Consider the following 17,566-nt stretch of genomic DNA (forward strand, 5'->3'; position numbering starts at 1 on the left):
AGGAATACTTTACTCTCAGTTGGCAGTCTGCTGTCAGGGATTGTTGAGCTGTAGTGAAAGTCCATGCCTCTGGCAGGGTGTCTTTAAGCATCTATGTTTACTACATGACCTTTCTGCATCCAGTAATTCTGTGTAAATAAAGATACCTGCTTAGACCATCACCTCTTCCTAGTGTACACATGACCTCATTTCCTTTGATTTATGGGCACCGATGCCAGTGTAATGATGAGATAGTGTGGTGTTGGTAAAGTGCATCTCTTGTTTCACCACAGCTGCCCGATGAGGGACACCGCGACTTGCATGCTCAGCCTTGACCGCAGCCATGGCAATGGAGTCGCAGCTGCTCCTGTCGCCCATCACAGCCTTGGAGTTCATCGGAGACCATCTGCTGTCAGGTAGGTCATCATATATTTAAAAATTAATGATGCCTCCTTTAAAAAGATCCTGTGAAAAGCAATATAGGTCTCTGGGTTGATGAAGGAGAGAAGTACAAACCTGGTCACGGAATGTCCAGTGATTCGATGACCTCTAGGGAGTAAAAGGTAGTTTAAAAAAAAAAACAACAGTTTAGCAGATAGTTTGGAGAATGCCTTTCCAGTGTCCACAATGTTGTAAAGGTAAAGTACTGTTAGGAGTTTGCCCTTAGGTTATCCGAGGCAACAGCATGAAAGGGAATGACAACATTTAGAGTTAAGAAAATGGCCAACATTATTGCAAAACAGTCTGTAGTTTATACAGTTATTTTACCTCCCATTAAAGTGTAGTAATTCCTGTCCTCATACTGGTTTGATAGCTCATTGATTTTTCGAACAGCCATTTAATTTGTGGTTATGCCGAGGTTTATATTTATTGTCTTTTTAAAGGATGAAAGGCAAAGTCAGCCCTTGTGGGGTTTTAACTTGTGAACTGCAGGTTGCACACAGATCTTTGCATTCATAAACTAAGAAAGTTACAGTTAGAAGTCAGATTTCATTTCCTGATCCGGTTATTGTTTTTGTATTCTATTTACAGTGTATATTTCATGTGTTTGTACTACAGATTAAAAAAATTAAGAGAATGAGATATTTTTATCAGCAAATCATTTAATCTACACCTTATTTATTGGCCGTATTCTGATCACTTGATTTAACTTTATTTTCAAATGTGGGTGCAAGGACTGGAAGCAGGCAGTAGACATTAGTCTTAAAATACCTGCTCATGAACACTCAGCCACGTACAGGACGCTGCTTCATGTGTGCCATTTTCGTTGTTTTTATGATATGAAACTATTAAAGAAAACCACCAAAAATATTCGGCAAAAATGGAAAGATTTCCATAGATTTCATGTTTAAATTGTGTCCAGAGTTGGATCGGCGAAAGTGATCCTAAACGCCCTCCATGTGGCAGCTACAACATAGGCAGTGTTGCTTTTTGTTTTACTCTCAGAATTTAGTAAACGTGAATAGAAAGTATCCTTCCTGGCATTTCTGGCAAACGTGGAATGAGTGCCAACATTTTAGGCATGCTCTCCATGCCACTTGAGTCCAGCTATCCTGGCTGATGAGGGGTGAAAGCCCGAAACTGGTCCTAGGATGCTTGTTTCCAGTCCAGTGAGGACCCGGCCTGGCAGTTCGGGCTGGACTGTTCCTATGGGGCACGGGGTCAAGACTGAATTGCATATGGCTGGGTCCAAACTGGAATGGCATGGTGAGCAAAAAAACGACCGGTTTAGGCCCATATCTCAGTACTGGGGTGAATGTATGACATTGTTCTGCATTCTGTCCATCAATTGTTGATTTGCCATTTTAGGCATGGCATTTTATGGCTTGCTCTCTCTGAAAAAAACATTGGAAGGATTCACAGTACCCCAAAGGTATTCTGCAGCATGTTCCAAGCACAATGCATATCCCTCCTACTACTAAACACACTAAAGGGGGACAATATTGATTATTCCATGCAGTATTTGGAAAGGAACTGCTATTTAATAATAAATACTGGTTCAGGCAGTGTTCTCTACTCCCTCGGCACAAAGAGTGGGTACAAATGCCTGCTAGCCACACAGCCTTCTCCACGTTCTTCTTAGGAAATGTGTCCTGCTTTCTGTAGAAAAACCTAGGGAACGTGCTGGAACTGTACTGGTAGCCATGTACATAGACATGATAGATGGGTGCAACAGATTCAAGGGCTCTGGGTAGTTATTAGAATCGCTGTTTATCCACACTTGATGGACCAATGCTCATGTAATATTTTTGCCCCAGGTCGCATTGCGGTTGCCACATCATAAAGGAGACGTATCTGGGGTTCTCACAAGCCTCAGACTAGCTGCTTGTTCTGCTCCTGGGGGTTGGTTGACAACCAGCTCTGAAGTGTGTCCACTTGATTTTAGGGGTTGATTTCAGTCCAGGTTATTCCTTATGGCTAAATTTAGATGGTATGGTGTGCACACGACCTCTGTTTAACACCTTGTGTGGACAAGCTATCTTTCTCCTTCTTGGTGTGTCATCATCATCATCTGAAAGTCAGTTCGGTTCAAATAACTTTATTCGATGCACAAGAATTATAAAAGTGGACCATACACATATAAAACAATTGAGTAAAAATGTATTTAAAAAAAATTGGGGTGAGTTCATTTTCATTGTAAAGGTTGGTAAAAAAGAATATAATATTGAGACAAAACACTCCTGAATGAAAGATGGAGGGAAATAATTGTTCGAAAGAATGCGAGAACCAGATAGCATGTCTGTTTGGATGGGATTGAGGTAGAGCTTCCATATAGCACTTGTTAGAAAGGCGATCCCAGGGGAGGCAGAAGATGTCTGACTGACCACCCCTAGGACCACCTCTCCGTCTAAAAGTAGCCGAGCGTTATCGAGAGGCCTCCTGGGTGAGGGTCCTCTCCTAGGATCGTAAAGCAGAGTAACCACACCACTACAAATGGACACCACACAAGAGGATGAGTTCTTAGGCTTTATCAAGAATAAAGGTTGCTTGTCTTTAGAGATATGTACAGGCAGATCGAAGGATCTGAAAAGTCTCGTAAATAAGGGACAGGGTAGCGGGACAGTCTCAGTACTGATGAAGGACGGGATACCCGGCGCACAGCTCTCAATCCTCGAGCCGGGGGGTTCCGAGAGGTTGAGTCGCGGCAGCGCCAGCAGAACTCAACAGAGGGTCTTTAACGGCGAGGGGGCCGCGGCAGCGCCAGCGCCAGCAGGCTCCAAAGATGGTTCAGCTAAGGTGGGCCGCGGCAGCGCCAGCAGGCTCTCAAGATGGTTCAGCTAGGATGGACCGCGGCAGCGCCAGCAGGCTCCAAAGATGGTTCAGCTAAGATGGACCGCGGCAGCGCCAGCAGGCTCCAAAGATGGTTTCAGGCTTCAGGATAATGAGTTCTTCTCGGGTCAGCCGCGACAGCGTCAGCAGGGCTCTTGACTACAGGATACAACTGCCGTCCTACTCCAGGGCTGGCCCAGATATAGGACTGGAGTCCTTTGATGTCCGGACCCTCGCGCCTGGGGGGCAGAGGGGCCGGTATGGCGGTGTCCAGACACCCAGCAGGGGGGTGGAGCCAGCGCCCAGAGAGGCCGGAGGGCGATCGATACCAGGCGTCCGGGGACGGCTGGAGGGCCATCGAAACTCCTCTCCTCTTGGATCCGTTGAGTGGCCACTCTACCACCCGGGGGGATCTTGGTGCCTCGCTGTCGGGGCTTCGCTGGGGCCTTGGCCGGGGCCGAGGCCACGTGCTCGGGACGTGATGGGCCCAAGATGGAGTCGGGCGAGGCCACGTGCTCGGGACGTGATGGGCCCAAGCTGGAGTCGGGCCTGTAGGGGTGATCCGGAGGGGTAGCCGGACTGGCAGTGGTGGGGCGTGCAGGGTCCGCCATGTTTCCGGGGGGAGAGCTGGGGTTTGCCAGGGTGGTTGCTCTCGTCGGTAGTTCGTGTAGGGTCGTGCCCAGGGGGTGACCGTGGCTCGATGGAGGGCCGACGTCGTCCTGGGCCTGCCATGCGGGAGGGGTAGGACCACGCCATGAGGCCGGGTCCAACACGCGTCCCCCCCCAGCTGAAGGCAGGGGAGAGTCACTCATCTTCTTGGGGGTTCTCCTCGCCGAGGCGGAAGAACCGGGACAGGCCATCCGCATTGGCGTGGTCGTTGCCAGGGCGATGCTCCACAGTGAAGTCCATCCCTTGGAGGGAGATGGACCATCGCAGTAGCTTCGGGTTCTCGCCCCGCATCTGCATCAGCCACCGCAGGGGCCGGTGGTCGGTCTGTACCCGGAAGTGGGTGCCGAAGAAGTAGGGCCGGAATTTCTTTAGGGCCCACACGACGGCGAAGGCTTCCCTCTCGATGGTGCTCCATCGTTGTTCTCTAGCCAGCAGGCGCCGACTGATGAAGGCCACGGGAAGGTGGACTCCCTCAGGGTTTACTTGGGATAGGACCGCCCCAATGCCGTGCTCGGAGGCGTCGGTTTGGACCACAAACTCTCAGCTGTAGTCGGGGGCCTGGAGCACAGGGGCGGTGCACATGGCAGTCTTTAGAGTCTCGAAGGCTGCTTGGCACTCGGGGGTCCAGTGTACCTTCTGTGGTAGTCTTTTCGAGGTCAGTTCTGTGAGGGGCCCCACAATGCTCCCATAGTATTTTATGAAGCGTCGATAATATCCAGTGAGCCCCAGGAAGGCTCGGACTGCTGTCTGGGTGACCGGGGGCTCCCAGGCACGGATAGCGTCAATCTTTGGCTGGAGGGGAGCCACCTGGCCGCTCCCTACTTGGTGCCCCAGATAGGTCACGGACCCTTGGCCTATCTGGCATTTGCTGGCTTTTATTGTCAGTCCGGCCCGTCGGAGGGCCGTCAGGACCTCCCAGAAGTGTGTGAGGTGCTCGTCCCAGTGGAGGCTGTATACCGCAATATCGTCCAGATATGCGGCACTGAACTCTTCTAGCCCCGCCAGCACGCTGTTCACTAGTCTCTGGAAGGTGGCTGGAGCGTTTTTCATGCCAAAGGGCATCACTTTGAAGTGGAAGTGGCCATCGGGGGTCGAGAAGGCAGAACGCTCTTGTGCACCAGGGGTGAGGCCGATCTGCCAATACCCGGCCGTGAGGTCGAAGGTGCTGAGATACTTGGCGGCCCCCAGGCGATCGATCAGTTCGTCTGCTCGGGGAATGGGATGGGCGTCGGTCCTGGTGACGGCATTCAGCCCCCGGTAGTCGACACAGAACCGGAGCTCCGGGGGTGCACCGGGGGCGGCGGCTTTAGGGACCAGGACAACGGGACTGGCCCAGGGACTGTTTGAGGGTTCGACTACCCCCAGGGCTAGCATCTTGGCCACTTCGGACTGAATGCAGGCCCGAACTCGGTCGGGAACTCGAAAAGCCCGGTGTCGTACAGGCGGGCTGTCCCCGGTGTCTACATCGTGGACACACCACCGGGTGACCCCGGGAGTGAGGGAAAATAGGTCTGCAAATTGCCCCAGCAGCTTCCGGCAGTCTTGGTGCTGTTCTGGGGTCAGGGTAGAGGAGAGAGCGACCCCTTCGACGGAGCCGTCCTTCTCGGTGGTGCTCAGGAGATCGGGCAGGGGCTCGGAGTCGTCTTCAGCTCCGTCATCTGTAGCTAGCAGCAGGCTCAGTTCAGTGCGGGCAAAGTGAGGCTTGAGCCGGTTGGTGTGGAGAACCCGGAGGGGGTTCCGGGGGGATTCCATGTCCACCAAGTAAGTGACGGGGCTCTTGCGCTCCACCACTTTGAAGGGCCCCGTCCATTTGTCCTGGAGGGCACAAGGTTCGACCGGGGACATGACCCAGACCTGCTGGCCCGGCTCGAACTCGATGGACGAGGCGTTCTGGTCATACCAGCGTTTCATCTCCTCCTGACTGGCCTCCAGGTTGGCCTCGGCAAGTTCCCGGAACTTCCGCGTCTGGTTGCGGAGGGTCAGGAGGTACCGGTAGACATCCGGTGGAGCATCTCGGACAGCCGTCTCCCAGCCTTCTTTGACCAGGCTGAGGGGACCTCGGACAGGATGCCCATACTACAGTTCGAAGGGGCTGAACCCCAGGGACTTCTGGGGCACCTCTCGATAGGCAAACAGGAGGCAGGGCAGCAGGACATCCCATCTGTGTCGCAGCGGCTCTTCTAAGCCCTTGATCATTCCTTTCAGTGTTCGGTTAAACCGCTCTACAAGTCCTTTTCCTTGGGGGTGATACGGGGTGGTGAACTTATAGGTGACCCCGCACTGTTGCCACAGGGACCGCATATATTTAGATATAAAGTTTGTGCCCCGATCACTCACGACCTCTCGGGGGAAGCCGACTCTGGAGAAGATCCCCATTAGCGCTCGGCCCACCACGGGGGCTGTGATGGTTCGGAGGGGGATGGCTTCGGGATAGCGGGTGGCATGGTCCACCAGAACGAGGATGAAGCGGTGTCCCTGAGAGGTGCGGGGGTCCAAGGGCCCCACTATGTCGATCCCCACTCGCTCAAAGGGTGTTGTTACCACGGGAAAAGGTTGGAGCGGGGCCTTGACTTTCCCCCCGCTCTTCCCGCTGGCTTGACAGGTCGGACAGGTTCTGCAGTGATTGCTCACATCATTGCGCATTTTCGGCCAGTAAAAATGGGTCACCAGGCGGCTGTAGGTTTTGTCCTGCCCCAGGTGCCCGGCGAGGGGCACGTCGTGTGCCAGGTTCAAGAGGAAGTCTCTGAATCGTAGGGGGACCACCAGCACTCGGCTGGCCCCCAGTTCGGCAATTTTCTGCTCACTGTATAGGAGATCGTGGTCCCAATAGACCCAGTGGGACCCCGATGGGTCACCAGTGGCTTGTGTGGCGGCCTGTTGTCGGATTCCCTCAAGGGAGGGACACGTTTTCTGTTCCTGCCGGAACTGCTTGCGGGTGGGGCCACCTTCTTGGAGCCATTGGGGTAGTTCGGGAAGGTGGCCAAGCTCGGCGAGGTCTTCGTGGTTGGGCCCCTGGGGCCCGGGTTCAGGGTCGGCGTCCTCGAGGACGGCGGGCGGCAGAGGTGCGGGCCACTCCGGTTCTTCAGGCGGGGTGTCTTCGTTCGGGGCGGAGGCCCGGGCGGTCATGGATCGAGTGGTCGCACAGGCCCACTCAGGAAGGCCTAGCATCCCCAGATGCTCTCTCCGTTCGACGTGGGCCCAGGGGGAACTTTCCAGGTCGTTCCCGAGGAGGCAGTCCACGGGGGCATCGTCCCGGACGGTCACCTTCAGCATGCCCGACACTCCTCCCCATTCGAAGGGGATATGGGCCATCTGGCACAAGCTCTCGGAGTTGTCCGCCGACCGTACTGGGCACAGGACGTTGGGCAAAATTTGTTCAGGGGTCACCAAATGGCAGCGGACCGCCGTCACGCTGGCTCCAGTGTCACGGAGGGCTTCGGCCCGGTGTCCATTAATGGTGACCCATTGGCGGTACTTTTGTGTGTTGCCTGGGATCGGGGCTCGGGGGATCATGTCTCTTTCACCCAGGCACACCAAGGACATAGCGGCGGGCTCCCACTCGGCCTGCTCGGGGTCGTCGTCCTCTTCCTCGCCTCTTTCTTCACTCAGGGCGGCGGCCGCGATCTGGCGGTGTGGAGGACCGGTGGTGCCGGGTCGCTGGTTCATCGGGCAGAGAGGATCATTAGCATAGTGACCCGGCCGCTGGCATCTGTGGCAAGTAATGTTCGGGCGGGGCCCCGGTCGTGCTGGAGGGGCCCCCCTTCGGCCCAGGGCTGGCGAACTGGAGGTAGGGGAGGACCCCGTGGGGGCGTCTCGGCCCCTGCTCTGGCCTCCTCCGCCGCCTCGTGGTCGGTGGTTCCCCAGGGATCCCCGGCCGTAGTCTCCCATCGGACTCAGGGGGACTCGGGTGCTCACCCATCTATCAGCCTCGACAGCGAGTTTTCGTGGCTCTGTCAGTTTGCTGTCGAGGAGATGCTGCCGGAGTTCGATGAAGCAGTTGTTGGAAAGATGTTCCCATATGATGAGGTCGACCAGCTGCTGGTAGGTGGTGACCTGACTGCCTTTGATCCACCCCTCGAAGGCTCTGCTATAAAAGTTCACGTATTCCACCCATGTGGTACCGGGGATTTTTTTACAGTCTCGGAATCGCTGCCGGTTCATTTCGGGGGTGAGTCCGTAGCGAGTGAGAAGGGCGGTTTTCATGTGTTCGTACGAGTTCATCTCGGCATCGGGGAGCTCTAGCAGGGCGTCCCTCCCTTCGTTGACGAACTTCCCCCACAGGCCGGCGCCCCAGTCCTTGAGGGGTACTCGATGGGCGGTCATGGCTACTTCATAGGCTTTGAACCACTATTGGATGTCGTCGTTCTTATAGTACTCTTTGACGACATCCTTGGGTATGTGCACCTTTGTGTCCACAGGAGGGGGCGAGGTCTTGCCCCCGGAGGCGCTGGCTTCATTCGTCTTGGCCTTGAGCCACGCTCATGCTCGAACGTGAGTTTCTTTTCTTCGAGGTCTCTTTGTCTTCGTTTCTCCTCCAGGTCTCCTTCTAGCCGTAGTTGCTCGAGGGCTATTTTTCTTTCCGCCAGCTGCAGTTCTCCGTCTAGCCGGAGTCGGGCTAGCTCTAGTTCCTGGAGTCGGTTCCTCTCTCGTTCTCGGGCGTCTTCGTGGGAGAGGCCCGTGTCTAGGTTCGCGGGTCTTTCCCCGGTTGGGGACGCGTTGGTCTCCGGGCGTCCGTTCTGGCCCAAGTTCTCTTCATTCTGGGGTGGCGTGTCTTCGGCTTCCACCCATGTTTGCAGGGCCGATTTAAAGTCTTCCTTGGTGCTTAGGCCCATGGTAGCGATGCCCAGGTCCTTGCAGAATTGTTTCAATTCCTTATGACTGTACTCTTCCATTTTCTCTTTCCGGAATTCTGCAGTCGGTCTGGTTTCTTGTGTAGTCATGGTCGCGGTGTGTTTTTATCGGTAGCGGGTGAATCACTCTCTGTACGATTTGCGCTGGCTCGGATCGCACCGCCTGCCACCAATGTTAGAAAGGCGATCCCGGGGGAGACAGAAGATGTCTGACTGACCACCCCTAGGACCACCTCTCCGTCTAAAAGTAGCCAAGCGTTATCGAGAGGCCTCCTGGGTGAGGGTCCTCTCCTAGGATTGTACAGCAGAGTAACCACACCACTACAAATGGACACCACACAAGAGGATGAGTTCTTAGGCTTTATCAAGAATAAAGGTTGCTTGTCTTTAGAGATATGTACAGGCAGATCGAAGGATCTGAAAAGTTTCGTAAATAAGGGACAGGGTAGCGGGACAGTCTCAGTACTGATGAAGGACGGGATACCCGGCGCACAGCTCTCAATCCTCGAGCCGGGGGGTTCCGAGAGGTCGAGTCGCGGCAGCGCCAGCAGAACTCGACAGAGGGTCTTTAACGGCGAGGGGGCCGCGGCAGCGCCAGCAGGCCTCGAGGTGGTTTCGGCGAAGATGGGCCGCGCCAGCAGGCTCCAAAGATGGTTCAGCTAAGGTGGGCCGCGGCAGCGCCAGCAGGCTCCCAAGATGGTTCAGCTAGGATGGACCGCGGCAGCGCCAGCAGGCTCCAAAGATGGTTCAGCTAAGATGGACCGCGGCAGCGCCAGCAGGCTCCAAAGATGGTTTCAGGCTTCAGGGTAATGAGTTCTTTTCGGGTCAGCCGCGACAGCGTCAGCAGGGCTCTTGACTCCAGGATACAACTGCCGTCCTACTCCAGGGCTGGCCCAGATATAGGACTGGAGTCCTTTGATGTCCGGACCCTCGCGCCTGGGGGGCAGAGGGGCCGGGATGGCGGTGTCCAGACACCCAGCAGGGGGGTGGAGCCAGCACCCAGGGAGGCCGGAGGGCGATCGATACCAGGTGTCCGGGGACGGCTGGAGGGCCATCGAAACTCCCCTCCTCTTGGATCCGTTGAGTGGCCACTCTACCACCCGGGGGGATCTTGGTGCCTCGCTGTCGGGGCTTCGCTGGGGCCGGGGCCGAGGCCACGTGCTCGGGACGTGATGGGCCCAAGATGGAGTAGGGCGAGGCCACGTGCTCTGGACGTGATGGGCCCAAGCTGGAGTCGGGCCTGTAGGGGTGATCCGGAGGGGTAGCCGGACTGGCAGTGGTGGGGCGTGCAGGGTCCGCCATGTTCCCGGGGGGAGAGCTGGGGTTTGCCAGGGTAGTTGCTCTCGTCGGTAGTTCGTGTAGGGTCGTGCCCAGGGGGTGACCGTGGCTCGATGGAGGGCCGACGTCGTCCTGGGCCCGCCATGCGGGAGGGGTAGGACCACGCCATGAGGCCGGGTCCAACAGCACTTAAGAATGCTTGGCCACATGGGCTGAATGTAATACCATAGGTACATCCGGGTTCACAACCTCAGAGAATCTAGGATTCTAACCATTTAATCTCTAGCGTTCTGTAGAACAAGGCACAACTATAGACAACCCAATCCACACTGTCAGGGCTTTAACCTTATCTTGCTGCAAAACATTGTAGTCAATTAATCTCTTTAGTATACTCATTGGATGTGCTGCATGTCCAGCAAGACCTGTCACTACAACAACATACTAATAGCGCACTCTCATACTCAGATGTTGGCAGTCAGTGACTTTTGTTGTCTTTGAGCCTGCCTGGACATAGTCCAAATTTGGATGTCTGCTGTCCAGCTTCAACGCAGTCCAACCATTGTCCAGATGTTGATATCAACTGTCTACCTTAAAAACAACCCAACCATTGTTCAAATGTGGTTATCAGCTGTCTACCCTAAACTCAAACCAGCAAGTGGCAAAACCTGGAGGTCTGCTGTGTACCTTAAGCTCAAGCCACCCAAGACAGAATTCATTGTTATTATTTGTTCTAAAATCCAATATAAGACCCAGACATGATGTGACTCTCAACCTGCGCTAGCTTCCATTGATGCTGTTCTACCATTCAAAGATGGTGTAAGTAAAAACCATCTAATTTTAAAAACACATCATTGTCCCCTAGACAACTCCACTGGCTCCTCCTCGCAGTATGCACCCTGTTCACATTGTGTTGCAAAATGTCAAAAACCAACTAGAAGAAGTTACCAGACTATCTTCTACCTTGGAAGCATCCCTCCACTTTTCGGAGGCCCCATGCCACATGCAGTGCTTCTGTTACAAGACTTGAAAAGGCATGCGTTGATAGGAGGCTTACTCCTAAAAAAGGGTACCCCCTCTAAATGTTACATTTAAGGTCTGGGAGAAAACGGGGACAATCAAACCAAACAATCTGTCAAAACCTCCCACTTGACCTCTATTCCTTTGCTCTTTAGGGCTAGATCTGCTCCACTTTTTTAAATGATTTCATTATTGGTATCCAAAACATTAAAAACCATACATATTATCAATAAATTTTTCCATTTTCCTTATTTTGACATAGATGTTGTAACATTTATACATGGGCAAATATCGTAACCATTTTTGCACGCAATGTACAATTTTCTCGACGAAACCCCTAACAGTTCATTGCATACTCATACTACCTCTCACATCCACATTCATACTCTTCCATACCATCCAGACTAACAACCCACTCAAGAACACACACACATAATGGTCAAACAAGGGACAAAGATGTTAAAGGCCAGCGCCAGGATGCCTGCAAGGCGGCAGTGCGCTTTATAAGTTTTATAAATAAATAAATAATAAATAAATAATAAAATTAAGTCTCTGTGCCCGTGTTGTGGGCTGGGTGCAAAAACAGACCTGTCTTGTGGAGGGGTCAGAAGGTGTTGTATTTAAAATCCAACACCTTCCCTACTGTTGCACAGACTGGAGTTGGAATAGTAAATTATACTATTCCAACATCCAGCGCCCTCCCCCTCCCCCGGAGCTAGTCTTTGTTATGACTTGCGGGGTAATTGTATGCGTTGTTACAACACGGTCGTTGTAACAACTGCGTTGTAATAGCCTGCGAGGAAAAGGCGTGCGTTGATATGAGGCATATTCTCGAACATGGAATTAGGCCTTTTTGCCTGCGCCCCAAAACTGTGGTGGAACAGACAGTCTTCTCATTTACCTAATATTGTCCCTCTCCTTGCTACACTTCAAGACTCATCTTCTTTACTCCCCTCCTCCCGGTCTCTGTGAATGTCTTTTCACACACCACTTAACTATGCATGTGCGTTACATTTCCATCTTGGCATGAAGAGTGCTCTGTTGTCTTTGGAGTGATAGAAACACAACTGATTAAATAAAAACATAAAAAGTACATGCAACAACTGCAATTTTTGCAAGGCGTAGGTCAAATGTTTGAAGCAAATAACTCATCATTTGAGTCACCGCATTGTGCACCGGGTGGTGCTTAGCCTTCAGGCGCATGTACGCCTACGCGTATCTCCCCGCATGTATATGATATGATGTCCCCATAACACAGATGCTTTCGCACAGACTAATGACCCAGCAGGGAGGAGGGACGTCCTTGTCGCATTGTACCCTGTTGTGCATTGTGGGTCAAGATCCACACTGCAGCAGACGTAATAGTGAGATGCAGATTGTATTTCCTGAGACGATGACTGACGTGCTGGTCTCAGCGCGGTGTCTGCCCTCTGGTCTCAATTCCGTCTCAGTGCACCACTACTTTGTGGCAGGCGCATGCACACAGCGCTGGTTGCGGGTTAGGATTTGCACATAACCCAGTTTTCTGTCACAGAACCTGCTTGGTGATACCTCTGCCGGCCAGAGCTGAGAGACTCCTATGATTTTCATTGAGGTGAATAAAGACAAAGGTGTTAGACACCCTCAAGCTCTAAACCCTCTTTCACGCTTACTATCTGTGTTATTACCCCTTTCTGGCGCTATCTATCTCGGTCACCCATCAGACTACAGTAACGTGAGATTAACCAGGGAGTCCAATGGGATGGTCTATTAAGGGCGCAGGGACGAAAGTGTCTCGCCTCTCCAAGAGCAGCAATGAGCAGGCATGGGTGGGCTCCATTAGGTTTTTACGTAGTGCTACAAGGATGACCAGAGCGTGTGGCCTTCGGTTGTTGGGACACATTCTACTTCAAGGTGGTATGATATTTCTTTAAGCTAGAAAATTGGTATCTTGGAAAACACCAGTGTCGCGGATCGTTGATGCCTCGTTGCGGTCAGAGGACTGGGAGCCACGCTTGAGCTTCTTTCAAATGCGGAGCTAAGTAGCCCCTTCTACGGCAGATCATCTAAGACCTTTCTGTTAGTCAAACTCAACTTGATGTCCAGGTAAATGTTAAGTCATTCTATGTTTTTTTAAGTTTAAACTATTAGATTTCTAATTTAAATATTAGCAAAAGAACAGAATGTGTGATATATGTAAATGTTGTATTTGCCATTGCTCTGAACAGCTAAACAAAAACAGTGCAATGAAGCCATTGCATCGACCCAAAACAAATTAGATGGGCTTACAGCATGACATCGAACCATTCATTTTATCGCTGTGAAATGCTCAGTTTGCAGTGTTTTTATCACTTAAACATTTTGGACCACATGCATCAAAGAAAATACCGATCGCAAATGGGCAGATTAGCAGAATCTGCCCCTTTGCGACTGGTATTTTTGCAATTGGGATGCATCATCCCAAATGCAAAAATCGTAAATTGCGATTGGATTTAAGGAATCTCACATTGCGATTCCTTGAATGCAATGTAAGATGCCTTTTTAAAAAAAAAATCTTTTTATTGACAACCAAAAATAAATAATTAACAAGCATCAGGCGACCGTAGAATAACTTCCAATAATCACTTACATATTACCGACCATCACACTGGACACATCAATTTCCTTTGGGGTCATGGAGACTCCAACGCTACAACATCATTTTGCACAAGCTGAGGGGTGCAAATATCACCTCTATAGCTATTCCAGGCGCCCCAAATTTTCCCCCACTTTCCGGGCCGACCCCTAGCCACATATACCGATCTCTCCCTGAACATACTCCAGTCGAGATCTTCCATCCGTTTCCCAAGTTGGGGGGCCTGAGTAGCACCCCATAGTTGCGCGATATTACGCTTGGCGATCATACAACCATCGTTTCCCATGTGTTGTGAGGTCCGAGGGCTCCCAGACATTCAAAATACATCGTCGGGCCTCCAGCTGCACCTCCACCCCTAGTACTGTAAGATGCCTTTTAAATAGTGATTTCGCTTTTGGGTCCGCTATTTACCGAGAAATTATACCAGATGGTAAATAGCGAAAACTTTGAAAATGCACTAAAGTGCATTTTTCAAAGTTGTAGGTTACACACACATGCCCTTTGGACATGTGTGCGCGCAACATGTGTGCACAGATCATTTTAAGGGGTGCAGCAGGGGGTCCTTTTGACACCCTTGCACCCTTGAAATTGAATGCGCAATTTGTGAGTACCTATTGTGTGCTTGCAATTTGCGCATTTAATTTCTCATTCATTCCTATGGGTCTGTAGGCCCATAGGAATGAATGGGAAGCCATTCCTTAATTGCGACTCGCAGTTAAGGAATGTTTAGGAATTGCTATTTTTATAGCGATTCCTACATGCATAGGCTTTTGCGATGCCTTAATAATCTCAATTAAGGAATCGCAAAAGCCTACCTTGGTGCATGTGCCAGTTTGAGTTTTACATCGCTGTCCATTCTTTCTTCTGTGTGGGCAGCCCTTGTGTCCCCCCAGGTTTTAGGGGCTATCCAATTTCAATAAAACTAAATATGTATGTTTCACAGGATTTTTTTTTAGATGCAGTATTGGAACTGTAATTTTATAACTATTTATTTACCTTGTCCCTTCTTTTAGAGTTAACTTTGACTTTTTTCTTTAGGTGAAGGGCCTGTTCTCCACGTTTACGGCCTGAAGCAGAAGACCGCACGTGCACTGAGACATTCTCAGAGCGTGCTCAGAAATCACCACATTCATGGAATTAAACCGTGTGGATTGTTCCCTGCTAACACGGAGGGTTCGCTCTTGGCTGTGTTTGGTGGCAAAGGTCTAATAGTCCTCCAGCTGCACACTGATGATGAGGAGGTAAATCTCAGAGACATTTCTGGGTTCCACCAGCTGCCTGACTGGATTTGGGATCTGCAGTGGCTAAAGGATGGTGTGGGTCTGACCTTGTATCTGGCCCTTGCACTTGGTCACAACTCTGTGGTACTCTACGACTACATGGAACATCAGACCCTCCGGGAGGTGCACTGTTCGGAAAAGTGCATCTTGTATTCTGCTCATTTTGTTGGAGACATCTGGAATGAGTTGCTTCTGGTGGCAGGCACAGTCTTCAATGAACTTGTTGTCTGGCATATGAATGATCTTGTTGATGGACAAGGAAACACCAAGCCCAGGAGGAGGATCGGCGGACACAAAGGCGTTATCTTTAGCATTTGCTACCTGGAGAGCAAAGGCATTTTGGCATCTGCCTCTGATGACAGAAGTCTTCGCTTGTGGAAGGTTGGTGACCTCCAAGGGGCTGAGACCCCTGTTCAGAGTTTGCTAGTATTATACGGCCACCAGTCCAGAGTCTGGTCTGTTAAGTTACTCCATGACTGTATTCTGAGCATCGGGGAAGATTCGGCGTGCATTGTGTGGAGCTACAAGGGTGACATTATGCATACCTTCAAAGGCCATAAAGGGCGCAGCATCAGAGCACTTGCTGTCCATGAGAGACATGACATGGTGGCCACTGGTGGAGCGGATGCTGGGATCCGCCTCTGGCAGCTCAAAGCGGAGCCTTCCTCCGGATCCGCTCTCACTCAGCTGAATGTGTCCGGTTTGAAAGGATCTCCAAAAGCCGTGAAGCTGGTCGATGCAGTCTGTCTTTTAGTGATGACGGACGCTGGCAGCATTTACACTTACGATGTAATTTCTAAACAGTGGGCGTTCGTTTTGGAGGATATAAACTATCAGTCATACAGTCTTCTTGATGTTATTAAGTTACCTGATAGTACTGTGTTGTGTGCCATTGGCAGCATAATGGGCTATGTGAAGATCTTTGCTATTGGGGTCAATCAGGATGTGAAAGAAGTCAGAGTTCATGAGGGAAAGGTTCACAGCTTGACATGGGTCTCACTCCAGTCCAAAGATTCACAACTATTCAACCTTTTTTCCTCTGGCCCCAGTGGAGTGATGGTATGGTTGGAAGTACCATGCTCATTTGGACTTCTTGGAGAGATGAGAGAGAGAGGCCGTTATTGTCTACCTCTGTGTAAACAGCGATGGCACACTTGTGTAGCTTTCATCCCCAAAGAAGATCTGATTGTTTGCGGTGACCGCAGAGGGTCTTTGCTGTTGTACAAAGTTGGGGAACAGACTTCAGGCCAATCAGTGTCCGATTCAACGATAGAAGCCCCTGCAGAAGAGCCAGTCTCTCTTCTCTTTGGAGTTCATGGAAAGATGGGGGTGACTTCTTTGAGCTGCCGTGATGGTTTGGTGTACAGCACAGGGAGAGACGGCTGCTATCGAGAGGTGAAAGTAGAGGACGGCCAGCTGAAAGTTTTGAGGAAGCAGAAGCCTTGTAAAGGCATGGACTGGATCGAGAAACTCATTTTTACTCTAGATGGTAATCTACTGGTAATGGGATTTCAGTCCACAGACTTTATTCTCTGGAGCACAGTGACTAATGAGAAACTGCATTCAGTTCCATGCGGAGGAGGTCACAGATCCTGGGGCTTCAGTAGCACCCATTCTAGTGAGATCTTCGTCTACATAAAGTCTGGTGGCATCTGTGTCTATGAAAGTACAACTGCTGATAACAGCCAGTCTGTCCTCAAAGAGTCTCTACATGGCCGGGAGCTCACCTGTGTCAGACACGCGGGAAGTATAACGGTCAAGGGTGAACATATCAATATCTTAGTGACCAGTAGTGAAGACACCACCATGAATGTTTTAGCTTTCAATGAGTCCTCCAACAAAATGTCCCACCTTGCAGTAGTCAATGACCACATATCAAGCGTGAGGACCCTGGCAGTGGTCAAAAGCAACAACAGGAAAGAAGACTCGTCAACTTGTTCCCCGGTACTGTTTTCTGCAGGTGGCAGAGCGGAAATCGAGTGCTATAGACTTCTGATAAGCCATGGAAGTGACGGGGAAGATCTCCGGTGCCAAGTGGTCCACCTGGCTTCGCACAGATTGGATGAGCACTGGGATCGCATGAAGAACAAGCACAAGCTTCTGAAGATGGACTCCGAAACGAGGTAAAATAGGTAAAGCAGTAACAAGTGGTGATAAATGGGTCACTGTATATAGCCATAGAATCTAACAACTGCCATCTGCTAACAAGAATTATGGTTTAAACATTTGCATTGCTATACAAATATTTCCATTCAGTACAGTTATCACAAGAATACAGATAATGCACCAAAAAAATGATGATCAAGATACTGGTTCAGGCAGATGGACATTTCATTTGTCCAAGCAAATAAAACTGCTCTGTTCCAGAAGGCCTGAATACCTGGCTTGTTAAGTGGCCACATGTTAACCCAGGATCCAATTGTGAATATGTATACATTTTGATTTTCTAGAGTTATGCAACTTATTTGTTGTTTCCGTTGATTGAGCAAACCTATAACAGCTGTTCAGCTTTTCCACTCAAAACACCATTTCTTATGTAATGCTAGATGCACAGTGTTGTTTGCCAGTGAGTAGTTTGCAGTTACCAGCACTTGCCACCAATTCCGAAT

At 51.0% G+C, this 17,566-nt stretch overlaps 1 protein-coding gene across 2 annotated transcripts in view; it reads left to right on the forward strand.

The window, feature by feature from the left end:
• Positions 1–269: 269 nt before the first annotated feature.
• Positions 270–17,566, forward strand: part of WDR6 (WD repeat domain 6) — a 62,690-nt gene continuing 45,393 nt past the window's right edge. For both annotated transcript variants that reach the window (XM_078662438.1, XM_078662439.1), the window contains exons 1-2: positions 270–395; positions 14,716–17,080. In XM_078662438.1, coding sequence (XP_078518564.1) covers positions 323–395; positions 14,716–17,080 — 2,438 coding nt within the window. In that variant the 5' untranslated portion in view covers positions 270–322. The remainder of the gene's footprint in view (positions 396–14,715; positions 17,081–17,566) is intronic.

The sequence above is a fragment of the Lissotriton helveticus genome, chromosome 9 (assembly GCF_964261635.1).
Source record: "Lissotriton helveticus chromosome 9, aLisHel1.1, whole genome shotgun sequence".
Classification (NCBI taxonomy): Eukaryota; Metazoa; Chordata; class Amphibia; order Caudata; family Salamandridae; genus Lissotriton; species Lissotriton helveticus.